Genomic DNA, 17,598 nt, shown 5'->3' on the forward strand with positions numbered 1-17,598 from the left:
TCTGCTGGCAGCTCCACAGGTGCCACCGGTACCACCTCACAGGCCCCCCAGGACCTTCATGTCCCTGCCCTTATGCTCTCCTGGACGTGGCACTATACATGGCCCCACTGCCCCCCAGCCATGTCCTGTTGCAGCACCAGCAAGCTATCAGATTGCAACAAGGCTTTACAGTCAGATTCTGTTTCACCTTCCTCCAGAGGCAAGGCAAGGCAAGGCAAGGCCACACTACTCCTTCCCCACCCAGCTACCCTTCTCCCACACTCCTCAGGGCTATTTAACTAGCTAGCGGAACAAGCCACAGGTGCACATCGTCCATGTCAATCAACCCACTGCCGGTGAAGAAAGGCCACAGCTGCATATTATCAATGTTAATTAACCCACTATCTTCATTCCTCTACAATTGTTTTTAACCAAAAAGGCCGTGTCGATGATCCGCTGCAGGGCCCTTGTACAGTCACATTAGAATGCCCAAGGAACTGCACGCTCAATTTTTTACTGTGGTGACATCCAATCGGGCAATCCCAGTGACATCCAATCCGGCGATCCCTGTTATTCAGGCTGCGAGTTCACTGCATAAACTGGGCTTGTTGTGGAGGTTCCTCCCTGCGTTCCTCCCCCCATTTCCTGCCCTCTGTTGCCACCTTGATCTACATTGTTTGGCAAAATGCCCTGGTCTGTTACATCCATGGCACACCAGACCTGAACCATCAGCCCTTCCCAGCCTCCATCTCTTTGGGCAGTCCTTCTTTAGGTGGCCTTCTTGCCCACACGTGTAACAAACAGCAACAGACCGATGCGAGGTCCCTGTGAGTGGTCTCTGCAAGGGGTCCCAGTGAGGTGTCCCTGTGAGGGGATCCTGTGAGGGGATCTTGTGAGGTGTCCCTGCGAGGAGATCCATCAGAGGGCCCCTGTGAGGGGATTCTGTGAGGTGTCCCTGCGAGGGGATCCTGTGAGGGGATCCTACAAAGGGCCCCTATGAGGGGATTGTGTGAGGTTTCCCTGTGAGGTGTCCGTGTGAGGGCATCCTGTGAGGGGTCCCTGCGAGGGGATCCTGCGAAGGGCCCCTCTGAGGGTGTTACTGAAATCTCGGAATGAAGAACTTATCAACACCAATGTGATGTAGATAAGCAGACACTTCTTTATTGATGGCCGGGTGCATGAATGAGTCCTCTCACGATCAACGCACACCATGGTTCAAAATCATACACCTTATCTAGGACTTACTCATACACATTCATTAAGTATTCATGCATAAACATAGTATTTCCCAAAAATCATTAACATACTCTCCTCCCATATCCGATTCTGCGCAGTAAAGGTTAGAAAGGTCTGGAAATGGGTCTGGTGTATTATTCAGGTAGGTGGTACATGAGTCGGTGGTCACATTGTCCCCTGCCGGAGTTACCTTTCACTTAAGGGAACTGTTTCTTGGCCGGTAACGACAAGTTGCTTCACTCGACTCTCCCCAGTTCACATTAATTCTCATTTTGACATTTTAGTACATTCTTCTAGGTTACATATAAACAATCATCTTGAATCTTAAGTCTGTTATCTAAGTTCTAAACATTCCTACTAGGTGATTCTGACCAATTCCTTCGGCCTTGGTACGGGGTTATACAGAGGATTTCATTGCAGCTATTGCTGTACAAATACAAGTTTCATTAAAATATTTCTTATAACTCTATATTCCTATTAAAATAACTCTATAAAATCAAATGTGGTTAATTAATCTAACTTATTAGCAAATCTGCAACAAGACGGGGTGCCTAGGACAGGGTGCTGCAGTCCAGGGGGGGTCTGGGGCAGGGCATCGGCTCCAGGGGAGGGCCCAAGGCAGGACATCGGGTCCGGGGGGGGCCTGGGGGAGTCCCGGGCAGAATAACAGGGATCCTGAGATAGGATGGGGGAGTCTGGAGAGGGGTCTAGGTCAGGATAATGGGGATCCTAGGGAGGTCTGAGGCAGGATACTGGGGGTGGGCTGGGGGCCTGGGTGTTGTGTGGACACCAGATTAATTCTCTCCTGATATTATGAATTGGAAGAACTATGAATTATTATTATTTTAGTGCATTAGTTGTGGTTATTTACGGTTCCATATAAGATTAAGTTGATTATTAGTAGAAAAACACGATACGAGGGTCTGCGGTGGGGTCCTTGCCAGGACACCAGGGTCCAGGGGAATCCTGAAGGAGTCTGGGGCAGGATACTGGGGCCCCGGGGGGGTCTAGGGCAGGATACTGGGGTCCGGAGGGCGAGTCCTGGGCGGGGGGCGGGTCCAGAGCAGGACACCGGCACCAGGAGCTCCGGGGGCGCTATGCCGGGGCCCCACGCTCCCTCACTGCACGGCGTGCTGCGCATGCGCCACGCGCGGCCGCACCAAGCGCGGGGGTGGGGCCAGAGCGGCGGGGCGGGGCCATGGGGCGGGGAGGGGCCAGCGGGGCAGGGGCGGAGCTCGAAGGCACGGCTTGGGCGGGGCGACAGCGCAGTTGCCCGGGCGACGGGGCCAAAGGAGGGGGCGTGTCCTCCGCAGTGGCGCATGCGTAGCGGCCACCGGTATCGGCGAGCCGGGTGCCGGTGTCGCCATGTCGGGCCGCGGGAAGCTGATCGCGGTGCTGGGGGATGAGGACACGGTGACCGGGTTCCTGCTGGGCGGCGTGGGCGAGCTGGACAAGCACCGGAAGCCCAACTTCCTGGTGGTGGAAAAGGAGACCAGCCTGGCCGAGATCGAGGAGACTTTCCGGTAGGCCCTGCGGCGGGGGGGGAGGGGGACCGCGGGGCCGGGCGGGAGGGCCAGGAATGGAGGGGGTCCTGGGGCCTAGGGTGGGTCCCAGGGGTGGAGGAGGTCTGGGGTTTGGGGAAGGTTCCCGGGGGATGGGATGTCCCGGGAGTGAGGGAGGCCAGCGACACGGGGTGGGTCCCGGCCAGGAGTCCCCGGTGGGGAGGAGGAGTCTGGAGCGGGACAGGGGGTCTCAGCAGTCCTTGGAGGGGGGGTCGGTGTCTCAGGGGTCCCTGTCAGGAGTCCGGTGCGAGGTGGGGGGGGCCCTGGGGGTGGGGGGGAATGAATCACGGGGGTGCCTGGCGAGCCCAGTCCCTGACCCTCCCTTCCCGTCCCCAGGAGCTTCCTGAACCGGGAGGACATCGGGATCATCCTGATCAGCCAGTGCCTGGCAGAGCTGATCCGGCATGCAGTGGAGGCGCACGCCCGGCCCCTGCCCGCCATCCTGGAGATCCCTTCCAAGGAGCACCCCTACGACCCTGCCAAGGACTCTGTCCTGCGCCGCGCCCGCGGTGTCTTCAGCCCCGAAGACCTGCGCTAGGGACCCCTATGACACCACCCACCCACTCCGGGGTGCTGCTTAGGGGGGGGTCTGCGGGTGCTGGCACCCCAGCCTGGGGTCCTCAACCCACCCCAGGGTCCCCACACCACCCCAGCGTGCTGCTGAGGGGGTCTGTGGGTGCTGGGGGGGTCCCAGCAGTGCCTGGTGACACTTGCTCAGCTGTCCCGTGACAAGTGCTGGAAGAGGAAGTGGCACCACAGCCCTGCCTATCGCTGCCGGATCCTGCCAGATCCTTGCCTGCTGTGGCCGGTGAGGGCAAGGAGGAGACAACCTTGGAGGGATGTTGATGGTGGGGGACACCCCAAGGGCACCAGGCACTTGTGCTGTCACCATGACCCGCCCCATTGGCAGCACCCTGGGAAGTGGGGCTGGTATTTATTGAACTCCCCGGTGTGCCCAAATGTCTTTTGTGTCTCCCCCTTCAGTGTCCCCAAGACATGCTGTCACTGTTCACTGCGTGCTCTGCTCTGTGGGTCGCACGGTGGGGCTGTGGGAGCTAGCAGCGCCTGGAAGCTCGGTGTCTTCCTGGGAGGGTGAGGGCGGGGGGACTGGCATGTGGCATGGGGACACGCTGTGGGGTGTGGAGGGACAAGAATGGGGCACATGGGAGGCTGTGGGGCACAGGGGGTGGACAGGCTGTATGTAGGACAAGGACACGCTATGGGGCACAGAGGGAGGACACATGCTATGGGGCACAGCGGGGGTGGAGAGAGTGGTGTGTCTTTAGGACATGCTGTGGGGCATGGGGGGAGGACAGGGACACGCTAGGCACGGGGGGGGGCAGGCCATGGTGTGGGGACATGGGACAGGGCTGTAGTTTGGGGACATGCTGTGGAGAGCAGAGACACACTATGAGGCAAGTAAGGGGGACATGCTGTGGGACAGGGGGCAGAGGACAGGCCATGGTGTGGGCACTGGAGGGACTGGGATCCCCAGCAGGTGATTCCTCACACACACCCCCAGCATCCTGCCCCCTAGCCCCAGGGGTATGTGCCCCCCAGTTCCCCATGCCCACCCTCCCCCTTGTCCCCATCCTCCCCATCCTGCTGGCAGTGGAGTCGGGGTGTAGCAGCCCCCTGGGCTGGGGTGTGTGTCATTGGTACCTGGGGAACAGCTTGGGGGCCAGGTCTTCTCTGTGTGTGTGTGTGTGTGTGTTCAATGGGGACCCCCTCTGTCCCACGGTGTGGGTCTGGCTATGACTGGGGTGGGGGCGGGGGTGGAAGTCCCCCAAACGCCTGGCTGCCCCCTAAGGTCGGCGGGACAGCACTGCAGTACTGGGCATATATACACATGTGTGGGCACACACATGCATGGCACACGTGTGCAGCTAGTTGCATGTGCAAAGAAAGCAGCCAATTGCACACATACACGTGCTTGCATGTGCAAATATGCGTGCACACACCATGCATGCACACACAGCTGCATGCACAAATGTGCATGCATGCACACACATGCACATACATTCGCATGCATGGCCACATGCACGAATACACATACCTGTGCATGCAAATGTGCATACACACATTGCACATGCAAATGTGCATGCATGAATGCACACAAATACACAAATCTACACAGACACATACACATGCACACACATGCACACAGACACACATGTATGCACACCTGTTTGCATGCACACCCCCCAACACACACCTGCCTGCACACCCATGCACCCGGGGGGGGCTGTGGGTGCCCCCGCCCATCCCCACGGCCGGACGTGTTGATCCTCTTTGTCCCCAAAGCAGCTTAGCGCAGCTCAGCACCAGGACGCCCCAACACCCGCCCTTGCACACAGACCCGGGTGTGCACACGGGTGCTCATGCCCTGACCCTGGCCCTTCGGGTGTGTACACGTGTGCCCACACTTTGACCCCAGCCCTTGAACACGCACCCAGGTGTGCACGTGGGAGCTCATGCTCTGACACCCACCCTTGCACACACACACAAGTGTGCACAAGGACAGGGCGTGCAGGGCTGGGGCCACACGTGCACACACCCCTGTGCAGGCAGCCTGGCAGTGCAGGCAGGTCATGCAACAGGCAGTAGAAGCAGGCTGGCATGGCAGGTAGTGTGGGCAGCACAGGCAGTGCAGGCAGCCTGGCAGTGCAGGCAGCCTGGTAAGCGATACTCCAGGCATTGCAGGCAGTGCAGTCCCAGCAGCACAGGAATTCTGCAAGCTGTACAGATAGTGCAGACAGGTCATACTTGCAGGTAGCAGAGACAGTGCAGATGGTGCAGGCAGGGGATGCTCCAGGCAGCACAGGAAGTACGGGCAGCAAAGACAGCACAGGCAGGGGAAGAAGTGCAGGCAGGTGAAGCTCCCAGACAGTGCAGGCAGCACAGGCAGTGAAGGCAGCTGATCTCCCCAGGCAGTGCAGGCAGCAGATACCTCAGGCAGTGCGGGCAGGAGACACCCCCAGGCAGCACAGGCAGGGTAGGCAGGCGGTACCCCGGGCAGGGCAGGCAGCGCAGGCAGGGCAGCCCCGCCCGCCGCGGCTCAGCCCGCCGCCGCCCCCGCTGATCCGCCCCCCCGTCCCGGGCCGGGCAGGGGCAGCAGCGCCGGGGGCGGCGGCGCCGGGCAGGTAAGGGGGGGCCGGGCCGGGGGGGGGGGAACCGGGGGGCCGGCGGGGGGGAACCGGGGCCCCGGGGTTGGGGTCCCGGGCCGGGGGGCAGCCTGCGAACGGGGGGTAGTCCAGACTCCTGGGTCCTCTGCCGGGGGGTGGGTCTGGCTGCGGCAGCGCGGGGGGACCCCCCGAGGGATCCCGGGGTAGGAGGGGACCCCGCGTCTCCCCTCTGCCCCCCCACCGCGGGGGGGACCCAGCGGGGCAGCATGGGGACCCCCCTATCCCGCTGTCGGGGGTGTCGGGGTGGCAGATGGGGAGAGCCCCCCTCCCCCTGCCCTAATTAGCTGCAGCTAATTGCGGGGGGGGCGGGGGGGTTGGGGTGGCAGCACCAGCATCTGGCTGGTGGGGGCGCCATATGGTCCCCACCCCCACAGACGGGGAGGCTGGAGGGGACCCCAGCCCTGCAGACCCCGCGGGGGTGCACAGCACAGGGTGTAGGGCACGCGGTGCGGGAGGGGGCACACACGTGGGACGGGGCGGGGGGTACGCAGCTGTCCCACAGGGAGCGGGGCCGGCCTGGCATAGGCACATCACCCCCTGCATCGCCGGGGCCCAGCCAGCCCCCAGTCCCCGAGGCTGGTGAGACCACCGGGACGGGGACACTCTGGTAACAGGGGCACCCAAGCACAGGGTCCTGTGGTGGGGACCCATGGGATGGGAACAGGGACGGGACATGGGCATGGGGACCCCAGGAGAAGGGAACCCTGGGGACAGGGACCCAAGGGTGGGGACAAGCATGAAGACCCCAAGGGAATAGGACCCTAGGGGAAGAGAACCAGGAATGGGGACCTGAGGGTGGCAGGCATGAGTCCATGGCTGATGGGACACAGAGGTGGGGGCACAGGGGGCAAGGGATGGGGACACAGAGCCGGGGTGCCAGCCCTGCTCCGTGCCAGCCCCACTCCTTCCTTCCCGGCTGCAGGCTGCCACCGAGGGCCCCGTCCCCGGTTCCCGGTCCCCATGGAGGCACCGTCCTGCCCGGCCCTCCTGGCTGCCTGCCTGGCACTGCAGCTGGCCACAGGTGAGCATGAGCAGAGGTGGCACTGAGGATGCTGGGGACACCGGGGGTGGCTGGGGGCATGGAGGTGGGAGGGATGCAGTGGCTGGTGAGGACAGTGACCTGGGCCATGGGGACCTGGGGAAGGGGACCCTGGGGGTGGCAGCCATGAGAGGTGGGGACCCAAGGAAGGGCATCCAAGGTACAGGGTCACCAGGGAATAGGGACCTGGGGAAGGGGAACCTGGAGGTGGAGACCGTGGCGGTGGCAACCATGAGAGATGGGGACCAAGGGGACAGGTTCACCAAGGAACGGGGGCCTGGGGAAGGAGACCCTGGAGTTGGGGACCCTACGTTATAGGGACCCTGGGAGTGGCAGCCATGAGCAGGGACCCAGGGGATGGGGTCACCAGAGAGTGGGGACTTGAGGAAAGGGGCCCTGTAGTTGGGGACCCAAAGATGGGCATCTGTGTGTAGGGACCCTGGGGATGGGGACTTGAGAGTGAGGGACTTGAGGGCATGAGGACCAAAGGGTGGGGACCCAGGGGGATGCTGTGACCCAGAGATGGGGGTCCAGGGAGTGGGACACAGGTGACAGTGACCTAGAGGCATGGGGACTGAGGGGTGGGAAGTTGGGAGTGGGGATCATGGACATGGGGACCTTAAGGCGTGCGGACCTGGGCGTGGGAATATGGGATGTGGGGAACCAGGGGCTGGGGGCCCAAAGATGATCATCTAGGGGACAGGGACCTCAGGGATGGCAACCAGGAGCTGGAGACCCCTGGGGATGTGTACCCCATGGGCAGGGAGACAGGGGATGGCTGGACACACGTCCCTGTCCCTGATCCCACGGTGGCAGCAGCCTGGGGCGACGGGTGCAGCAGCTTTGGGAACCTGTTCACGGAGATCGCAGAGAACAGCGCCCATGGGAGCCTGGTGGCCCAGCTGCCGGCGGCAGGGGACACGGGCAGCGCTGGGCTCCAACTCTGCCTGGCTGGTGCCGATGCCATTTGGTTCTACCTGGATGGCCGCAGTGTGCGGCTCAACGTCTCGGCCGAGCGGGCCCTGGACCGTGAGGTGCTGCCACCACCCTGTTCCAGTGCACTGCCCTCCATCCTGCACCCATCCTGCACCCATTGTGTGTCCACCTGCCTCCATCCTCTGTCCATCCTCCATCCACCTGCACCCACCCATCCTATGTCCATTCTCCATCCATCCTGCCTCCATCCACTTGCCTCCATCCTGCCTCTATCATGTGTCCACCTGCCTCCAGCCACCATCCATCCTTCAGTCATCCTGACTCCACCCTGCACCCATCATGTGTCCAGCTGCATCCCTTCTCCATCTGCCATGTCTCTACCCACCTCCATCATGTGTTCATCTGCCTCCATCCTCCAACAGTCCCGCCTGAATCCTCTGTCCACCCTCTCCCCACCCTCCATCTATCCTCTGTCCATCCTCCATCCACCTTCTATCCATTCTCCGTCCATCCTCTGTCCATCTATCCATCTGTACATCCATCCTGTGCTGCCCTCCATCTCATGTCCGTGCTTTGTCTACCTGCTACACCCTCATCCAGCCAGCACCCAGCCTGCACCTACCTGGGTGGGGGACCCCTTGGGGGTGGCCCCATGGGGCAGCCCTCCTGTGTCCCCCTGCCTGATGCCCCATCCCTTACAGGAGCTGGAGTCCCCGGTGTTGATGGTGGCCCTGACGTGTGCCGAGGATGGCTTCTCCCCGGTATGGCCACCATGTCCTTGGGAAGTCCAAGGGGCACTGGCCGCTCCATGGGGCATGGTCCCACTCTCGGTCACCCCTGTGTCCTCCCTCCATGTCCCCTGACAGGTTGAGTACCGGATCATCGTCCAGGTCCTCAATGAGAATGACAACCGGCCTCACTTCCAGGGAGCTACTGTCCTCACCCACAACATCAGTGAGGTGCCAGGACAGGGATGGGGACAGGGATGGGCACCAGGACAGGGGTGGCCATGGCCATGGATTGGGGATGTAGATGGGGATGGGGATGGGGACAGGGATGGGGATGGCCACCGGGACAAGGGGTGGTTGTAGGCATGGGCATGGGGACAGGGATGAGGGTGAGGACAGGGATGGGGACAAGGATGCAGATGGGCACCAGGACAGGGGCATCATAAGCATGGCCATGGGGACAGGCTTGGGCACTGGGACAGGAATGGGGACACAGACAGCACTGGCCATGGGCACAGGCACAGGCATGAGAATAGGGATGGTGGGGATGGGGACAGGGATGGTGCTGGGAGAAGGTGGGGTGCCCAGGAGGGATGGGGATACTCAGGAAGGACAGGGACACCCAAGAGGGGTGGGGACAGCCAGAAGGGACAGAGGACACCCAAGAGGGATGGGGACACCTATATGGGTCTGGGGCCTCTGGTGTGTGTTTGGGGGTGCGGGTGGTGACGGGTCGGTGCCATCAGCTGGCGGCCGTGCACTCGGTGGTGTTCAGCACACAGGCGGAGGACGCGGACGGGGACACGCTGATGTACGTCATCGACACGGCCTCGGTGAGCCCGGGGGCGGGGATGAGGGGGGATGAGGGGGGATGCAAGGCCACGCGGGGGCGGCGGGGGGGGATGGGGCCATCTGCCAGCACTGAGCCCCTTGCCTGCCCCCAGCCCGATGCCAGGTTCTTCCGCATCGACCTGCCCAACAGCGGGAAGGTGGTGCTGGCACGTGCCCTCGACTTCGAGAGCAGGCAGCAGCTGGAGGTGGTGGTCACCGCCGTGGTGAGCCCCCCGTGACCGTGGGAGCCCCTGCCCATGCCAAACTGCTGACGTGGGGATGGGGACCCTGCACCTGCCCTGTGTCCCTGTGTCTCCTCATGCCCATGCCATTGCCACCCCGTCTCCAGGTAACCCCACTGCCATGGGTCTGAGGACCTCATGGCCATGCCATGTCCCCTCTGCCTAGCCCATCATATCCCTGCATCCCTCACGTCCCTACCATCTCCACCCTGTGTCCGTGCAGCCCCACTGCCCTGGGTCTGGGGACCTCATGGACATGCTGTGCCACTGTGTCCCCTCTGCCCACACCATCTCCACCCTGTGTCCATGCAGCCCCACTGCTGTGGGTCTGGGGGCCTTGCAGCCATGCCATGTTTCTGTGTCCTCTTTGCCCACCCCATCTCCACCCCACGTCCCTGCATCCCTCATGTCCATGCCATCTCCACTGTGTGTTCCTGTGTCCCTTGTGCCCACTCCATCTCCACCCTATGTCCATGCAGCCCCACTGCTGTGGGTCTTCAGACTTCATGGACATGCTGTGTCACTGTGTCCCCTCATATCCCTGCCACCTCTACCCCACATCTCCCCTGTCCCCACCATCTCCATCCCAGGTCCCTACATTGCTTGTGCCCATGGCATCTCCACCCTGTGCCCACGCAGCCCCACTGCTGTGAGTCTGGGCACCTTGCACCCACCCCATATCACTGTGTCCCCTCTGCCCATGCTATCTCCAGCCCATGTCCATGCAGCCCTGCTGATGTGGGTCTGGGGACCTTGTGGATATGCTGTGTCCCTGTGTCCCCTCTGCCCATGCCATTTTTACATTTTACATGTCCCTGTGTCTCTTGTGTCCCTGCCATTTCCATCCCATGTCCCTGTGGCCCCTTATGCCCATTCCATCACCACCCCATGTCCATGCAGCCCCACTGCCATGCATCTGGGGACCTCATGGCCATGCCGTGTCACCTCTGCCCATCCCATGTCCCTGCATCCCCTCTTCCCATGCCTCCACGCCATGCCTGTGCAGCCCCACTGCTGGGGCTCTTGGGACTTTGTGCCCATGACACATCCTTGGGGGCCCCTGTGCCCACCCCATACCCAGCACTTCCCACTGCCATGCCACAGGGACAGCGCACACGTGTGGGTGTGACCCTCACCCCAGCACGGCCCCCCCATGCCCGCTGGCCTATCCCCACTGTCCCTGCTAATTGGGGGTGACATGATCCCGTCAGCCCCTGGCACCTGCCCTCAATCCCCCTCATTTCCTTAATGGGCCACTGGCATCTGCCCCCCCGCACCAGTGGGCACTGCTTGGGGGGGCACCACCCCTGTCCCACCCACCAGCACCCCATACCCAGGGCTGAGACCTCTGGGACCCCCCACCATGTCCTGAACTGGTGACCTCATTCCTGCTGCAGCCTGGGGGTTCATGTCACATGGGTGTCCCTGTCCCCTGGAGGTCCCTGTGCCCTGGCCAGGCAGCACCCCTTCCATTTTCCAGCAAACTCAGTGGCTCAGCACAGGCAGGGCTTGCCCCCCAGCAGGGGAGCCATCTGCCCCCAGGGCATCCATCCATCCGTCCATCCGTGTGTCTGTCCCCAGGAGATGAACACCAAGGAGCGGTTCAATGCCTCTGCCCACATCCGGGTGAATGTACTGGATGGGGATGACCAGTACCCCCAGTTCCTGCCCTGCACTCCCCGCACCCACCATGGCCTCACCATCTGCACCAGCCCCGTGTACACCGCCAATGTCACAGAGGGCCAGCTCCAGGTGGGGACATGGGGACATTGGGGGTGGGTGGCCAGGTGGGGGGAGTCCTGCGGGGCTGAGCTGGCTGTGTCCCCCCCACCCAGGGGGGTCCCCTGAGCTTCAGCCCTGGCTCTGTCTACGCTGAGGACGGGGACAGGGGCTTGAGGGCGGCCATCACCTACTCCCTGCTGGCAGGTATGGGCACGGGTGGGCAGGGACACGGGTGGGCAGGGACATGTGGGCATGGTGGGTAGGGATACACGGACACATGGACACAGGTGGGCAGGGACATATGGGCAGGGCACAAAGACATAAGTGGGCATGGGTGGGTGGGTGTGCATGGGCAGGGACACCCAGACACAGGTGGGAAGGTACACGGGCGGGTGTGGGTAGGCGTGGCTGGGTGGGTATGAGTGGGCATGGACATGGGTGGGCAGAGCTGGCCACAGTGCCTGGGTTAGGGGTTCACAGGGCAGTGCCCTCCTGCACCCCCCAGTCCCTGGGGCAGGCAGTGCTGGGGGGGTCTGTGTCGGAGGGTGGGTGCAGGCACAATCCAATTGCCGGGATCCAATGGGACCTTGCAAATGCAAATTGTATAAAGGGATTGAGAAGGGGGGGCCTAATCCAACCCACCCATTACAGGGGGGGCTGCAGCGTGACCGGGGCGGGAGGGCACACTCTGGCACACCCAAGGGTGCTCCAGCACCTGAGGGGTTAAACACCCCATATTGGTGTTCAGTGGGTTAATAAGGGACACACACACCATGTGCCCCTCCAAAATAGGGGGGGTGCCCTCCCAGCCCTGGGGGGCCAGGTATGAAGGTGAGGGGGATGACACACACATTAGGGACCCTCCCTCAGGAATGGCCAGGGCAGGGGGGGGGAGTTTCCCACAATGCCTTTTGGCAGGGTGTGGGTGACGGGGTGTGGGGGGTTCCCCAGCTTAGCCTCAGTGGGGGCCTGTGTGTGTGTCCTCAGGGCAGGAGAGCGGCCGCTTTCACATCGACAACATGACAGGAGCCATCACGCTGCTGCAGGCGGTGGAGAGCAGCCGGAGCACACCCGCTATCAGCCTCAGCATCATGGTGGGGGGCTGGAGGGGCTGTGGGTCCCTGGGGTGGTGGGTGCTGAGGGACACCCATGGCGTGGGGGCTGGGGTGCTGCCAGGCAGCACCCATGGGTGCAGGAGACTGGGTGGCAGCGGGTCAGACCTGGGTGTCCCCCACCCCTCAGACCTGGGTCCTCCCCTTAACACCCCCACCCCCCCAGGCCTCGCAGGTAAACGATGCCAACAAGTATGCAGTGACACAGGCAGTGGTGCGGGTGCTGGCTGCCAACCGGCACCCGCCACGCTTCGCCCACCCGATGTACCAGGCCTTCGTCCCCGCTGGCGCCCGTGAGGCTGCCCTCCTCCTCACCTTCGGCGGCCACGTGCTGGCCCTGCGCGCCCACGACCCTGACTTCCCTGAGGTGGGAGACCAGTGGGCGAGCGGGCGGGGGTCTGGGCAGGGGATGTAGGCAGGGATGCCGGTGGGGATGCGGGCAGGGGTCTGGGCAGGGGATGCAGGTAGGAATGCAGATGGGGATGTGGGCAGGGGTCTGGGCAGGGGATGCAGGCAGGGATGCCGGTGGGGATGCGGGCAGGGGTCTGAGCAGGGGATGTGGGCAGGGATGCAGGCAGGGGATGCAGGTAGGGGCACAGGCAGGGATGTAGGCAAGGGTGCAGGCAGGGTTGCAGGTGGGGATGTGGGCAGGGCATGCAGGCAGGAGATGAGGGCAGGGGATGAGGACAGGGGTTTGGGCAGGGCTGTAGGCAGGATGCTCAGCAGGGTGCCCCCCCCCCCCCCCCCCCGCAGGGTGTGAACCCCCAGGTGCAGTACAGCCTGCGTCCCAGCACCAACCACAGCCAGCTCTTCCAGGTGATGCCCAACGGGCTGTTGGTGGCCCGCGCCGACCGCCTGCGGCCTGACCAGACCTACCACCTGCAGGTGGGACATGGCGGGGCAGGGGGGCACCAGGGTTGGGGGACACAGGGGACACTGGGAGGCATTAGGGTCACCAGGGCTGGGGGGCACTGGGGGGCTGGGGGTACTGAGGGCTAGGAGACACTGGGGGAAGAACCCAAGTGTCTGGGGGCAGGGCAGGAGGGACCCTGTGTCCCCCCTCTGGTGTCACTGCTTTGTCCCCAGGTGCTGGCAAGGGATGAGGAGTCGGGGGAGACAGCGAACACCACAGTGGAGCTGGAGGTGCTGTGGCCAGGGCAGGCGGGTATGGAGTGGGGGGGGCTGCCTGTGCCCCCATGGGGATCCCCTCCTGCCCCATTGCCCTGTGACCCTCCCAAGGGTCCCCCCTGCCCCTTTGCCCTGTGACACCACCCCCAGGGTCCCCCCCGCCCCTTTGCCCTGTGACCCGCCATGGGATGGGGTCCCGTCTTGCCCCATAGCTTAGTGACACACACTCCCAGGGTCCCCTCCTGCCCCAAAGCACCAAGGCCCCCCTCAACAATGGGGTCCCCCCCGTCCCTTTGCCCTGTGACCTGCCATGGGATGGGGTCCCGTCTTGCCCCATAGCTTAGTGACACACACCCCCAGGGCCCCCTCCTGCCCCAAAGCACCAAGGCCCCCCCCAGCAATGGGGTCCTCCCTGTCAGGCCCCCCCAATCCCCAGCAGCGTGCCCCCCGTCCCTTTGCCCTGTGACCTGCCATGGGATGGGGTCCCGTCTTGCCCCATAGCTTAGTGACACACACCCCCAGGGCCCCCTCCTGCCCCAAAGCACCAAGGCCCCCCCCAGCAATGGGGTCCTCCCTGTCAGGCCCCCCCAATCCCCAGCAGCGTGCCCCCCCCCCCCCCCCCCTCTCACCTGTCCCCACAGCCCCGCGGGACCCTTCAGAGATGGGGCCAGGCCGGAGCTCGGTGAACACGGCAGTGCTAGCAGGGGGGCTGGGGGCCCTGTTGCTCCTCACCGCCGCCAGCCTCTTCCTCATCATGAGGCTGATGAAGAAGCGCCAGCGGCAGCAGGAGACGGCTGACCGGGCAGCACTGGCCATCGAGAAGCACCCCAACGTGGTAGGGGCCTCCCAAAAGCCCCCCCACAGCCCAACGTCCCCCAGCACCCACCCTGCACCCCCAAACACCCCCGGACCCCCCCAGTTCTCCCTGCACCCCAAGCCCCCCCATCCTGTCCCTGACCACCACCCCCAGCTATATTCCTAGCTCTACAGCGCGGGGGGTGGGGGTGGGGTCTTCAAAAGTAGAGTCGAGCTGGGAAGGGCAGGGGCCCCTCCGTGCCTCAGTTTCCCCACCTGACGCCTCTGTCCCTCTCTCCGCTCCCACAGAGCCTGAGGTGGTTCCAGCCGGTGAGTGCTGGGGGTGGTTCCAGCCGCTGACACCCCCCCCCCCCCGCAAGGGTGGGGAGACTGCCCTGACAACCCCCTCACAAAGGGTGCTGGGGCAGGGCCAGCACAGCATCACCCTGTTCTGAGCCCCCCCAAAAGGGTGCTGGGGGGTCCCTGTGCTGCTGCAGGGTGCCGGGGGGGTGACCCATGGCGGGGGTGGGTCCCATGGGGGGGACCCCTGACCCCTCTGTACCCCCCTGCAGGTCCCTGCCGGCAAGTCGTCCCCGAGCCCCCCCAACCTCTACTACCCCAACGAGGGGTACAGTGAGGGGGGCGAGGCCGCCCCACCACCACCACCACCACCGCCACCACCACCACCACCGCCTCCCCCTCCGCCTGCCCCGCAGCTCCCCCCAGTCCCCAAACCCCAGGCCAACTCAGTGGGGCGGCCGGGGGGGTCCCCGGGGGGATCCCCACAGGAGTCTCCTCCCCCTGCTCCAGCCAGCCCCCCCAGCCCAAGCGAGGTGGTGGGGGGCGGCGGGGAGGCAGGGGGCAGCCCTGCAGTGGGGGGTCGGCGCGGGGGGCCCCCAGCGGTGCTGCCAGCGCTGGAGGAGGTGAGCGAGGAGAGCCTGGAGGAGGCGGCGATGGGGGGCCCCAGGGTGCCCCCCACCCTGCTGCAGCTGCTGGAGGACTCCATCGAGTGCTGAGGGGGGGGCGCAGGGTGGCCGGGGGGAGCGCAGCTGCTGTCGCGATGGCACCAATAAACACCTGGAGCGACAGCGGGGGCTCCCTGGGGCGGGGAGGCACTGGAGGGGGGGTCACAGCCCCCAGCCGGAGGCACTGGGGAGGCACCGGGATGCACTGGGGGTTCGGGCCCCCTCCGGCTCCGCTCGCCCCCGGCGCGCCCCCACGTGGCATCTCCCGCGCTCCCGTTCCCTCCGCCACGCCCCGGGGCGGGGCCACCATCGTCCCGCCCCTTAAAGGCCCCACGCGCGTGAAGCGGGCTCTGCCCCACGGCCCGGTCGCGCGAGTCCCGGGGTGCCACGGGGTTTGGGTGCTGGGACGCTGGGGTGCGGAGGGCCTTGGGGTCCCTGGGTACTATGAGGGTCCATGGGTGTCCGCTGGCTGCCACAAGGGTCCCTAAGCACCATGGGGGTCCTTGGGGTTGCCATGGGGCTCTTGTCCCGTGCATGGGGTGGGGGTGTCATGGACTTTGAGTGCTGGGTCCCTGGGGTGTAGAGAGCCTTGGGGTTCCCCTGGGTGCCACAGGGGTCCACTGGGTACTATGAAGGTGCCAGCATGCCATGGGTGTCCCTGGCTGCCACAAGGGTCCCTGTGTGCCGTGGGTGTCCTTGGGGTGCCATGGGGTCGCTGTCCCGTGCATGGGGTGGGGTTGCCATGGGGCTCTTGCTGAGGTCCCTGAGGTCCTCAGGCACAGGGGTCAGGGGTTGCTGGTGTCCCCTGGGTGGGGTCCCCATTCCCCCAACCCGTGACCCCAGGGCTGTGAGTGGCCGTGGGCGGCCCTTGCTAAGAGGCTTGTGTGGCTGTTTGTCACTAATCTCCGGGGTCACCATCACTGTCACCCCACCAGGACCCGGCACCCATCCTATGCTGGGGGGCACCCACGGGTGACACACCCAGGTGTGCAAATATGCACGTGTGGGTGAAACATGCCTGTGTTCACCCGGGGGTGGGCACACCTCCTGACACTGGGGACCACCTGTGCTGGAAGCACTGGGAGCCCTGGAAGCACTAGGGTGCAGTGGGAGCACAAGGGCCACTCACGGCCCTGTGCCTGGCACAGCCCTTCCTGCCTTGCACACCTGCCTCCCACTCTGCGCCATCCCCTCCTGCCTCACACACTTCTTGTTTCCTTTGCGCACTCACTTCCCACCTTGCACCCCACACACACATACTCCCCTTTTCCCTTGCACACCCCCTCCACCTTGGACACTCACCTCCTACACCCCTTCCACCCCATTCGGTTCTAATCCACTTTGCACACCCACCTCCCACCCTGTGCAATCCCCACCCACCTTGCACCCCCCACCTCCTACCTGGCATACTCCCCTTTTCCCTTGCACACTTGCTTCCCACCTTGCACACTCACTTCCCGCCTTGCACACTCCTCCCCATCCCACATGCTCCCCTTTTTACTTGCAACCCCCCTCCCACCTTGCACACCCCCTTCTGCCCCAGGAAATTCCTGCCCACGTTGCACCACCCCCCTTGCACACCTACCTTCACTCCATTCAATCCCCTCCTCCCTTGCACCCCCCACCACTGCCTGTCCTACACACTCCCCTTTGCACTTGCACACCCAGTGCCTGCCTTGCACCCCCTGTTCTGCCCTGAGCAATTCCCTCCTGCCTTGCACCCACCTCCCACCTTGCACACTCACTCCCTGCCTGGCACACCTACCTCCTACCTTGCACGCCTGCCACCTACTCTGTGCAATCCCCTCCCACCTTGCACCCTCCCCTTTTCCCTTGCACACCCCCTCCCACCTTGCACACTCACCTTGCACACCCTCTTCCACGCCAGGGCAATTCCCTCCCGCCCTGCACCCCCTTCCCACCTTGCACACTCGCACACCCACCTCTCCCCCCGGCAGTAAATAGCCGGGCAGCCCCGCTAATCCCCCGGCCGCTCTAATCCCCGACAGCTGCCACGGCTGGGAAAGGCCCGGGGGAGGGGGGGGGACACACAGCCCCCCCGCACCCCGCCAGGGACCGACCATCCCCAGGCCTCCCCGCCCCGACCCCCCTGGTGCCTCAGTTTCCCCCGGGCCGTG

General features: G+C 64.0%; 2 protein-coding genes across 8 annotated transcripts; both read left to right on the top strand.

The window, feature by feature from the left end:
• Nucleotides 1-2,517: 2,517 nt before the first annotated feature.
• Nucleotides 2,518-3,789, top strand: ATP6V1F (ATPase H+ transporting V1 subunit F). Its single transcript, XM_080393891.1, has 2 exons — nt 2,518-2,738; nt 3,114-3,789. The coding sequence occupies exons 1-2, from the start codon at nt 2,581-2,583 to the stop codon at nt 3,313-3,315; spliced, it is 360 nt and encodes a 119-aa protein (XP_080250017.1). The 5' UTR covers nt 2,518-2,580; the 3' UTR covers nt 3,316-3,789.
• A 691-nt stretch (nt 3,790-4,480) lies between these two features.
• On the top strand, nt 4,481-17,526 carry LOC308066504 (cadherin-related family member 5-like). 7 transcript variants are annotated; one of them, XM_080393879.1, is made up of 16 exons: nt 4,482-5,920; nt 6,885-6,983; nt 7,818-8,035; nt 8,639-8,698; nt 8,804-8,896; nt 9,412-9,498; nt 9,610-9,720; nt 11,320-11,490; nt 11,574-11,664; nt 12,448-12,554; nt 12,739-12,939; nt 13,326-13,457; nt 13,659-13,737; nt 14,342-14,532; nt 14,805-14,825; nt 15,068-17,526. In XM_080393879.1, exons 2-16 carry the CDS (start codon nt 6,923-6,925, stop codon nt 15,509-15,511), a joined length of 2,067 nt encoding a protein of 688 aa, XP_080250005.1. In that variant the 5' UTR covers nt 4,482-5,920; nt 6,885-6,922; the 3' UTR covers nt 15,512-17,526. The 7 variants fall into 7 exon arrangements, with proteins under 7 accessions (XP_080250008.1, XP_080250005.1, XP_080250006.1 ...); XM_080393876.1 differs by having other exon boundaries at nt 4,483-5,920; nt 14,342-14,535; XM_080393878.1 differs by having other exon boundaries at nt 4,484-5,920; nt 7,821-8,035; nt 14,342-14,535.
• Nucleotides 17,527-17,598: the final 72 nt, after the last annotated feature.

The sequence above is a fragment of the Falco punctatus genome, assembly GCF_963210335.1.
Source record: "Falco punctatus genome assembly, chromosome: 6".
In the NCBI taxonomy this organism is placed as follows: domain Eukaryota; kingdom Metazoa; phylum Chordata; class Aves; order Falconiformes; family Falconidae; genus Falco; species Falco punctatus.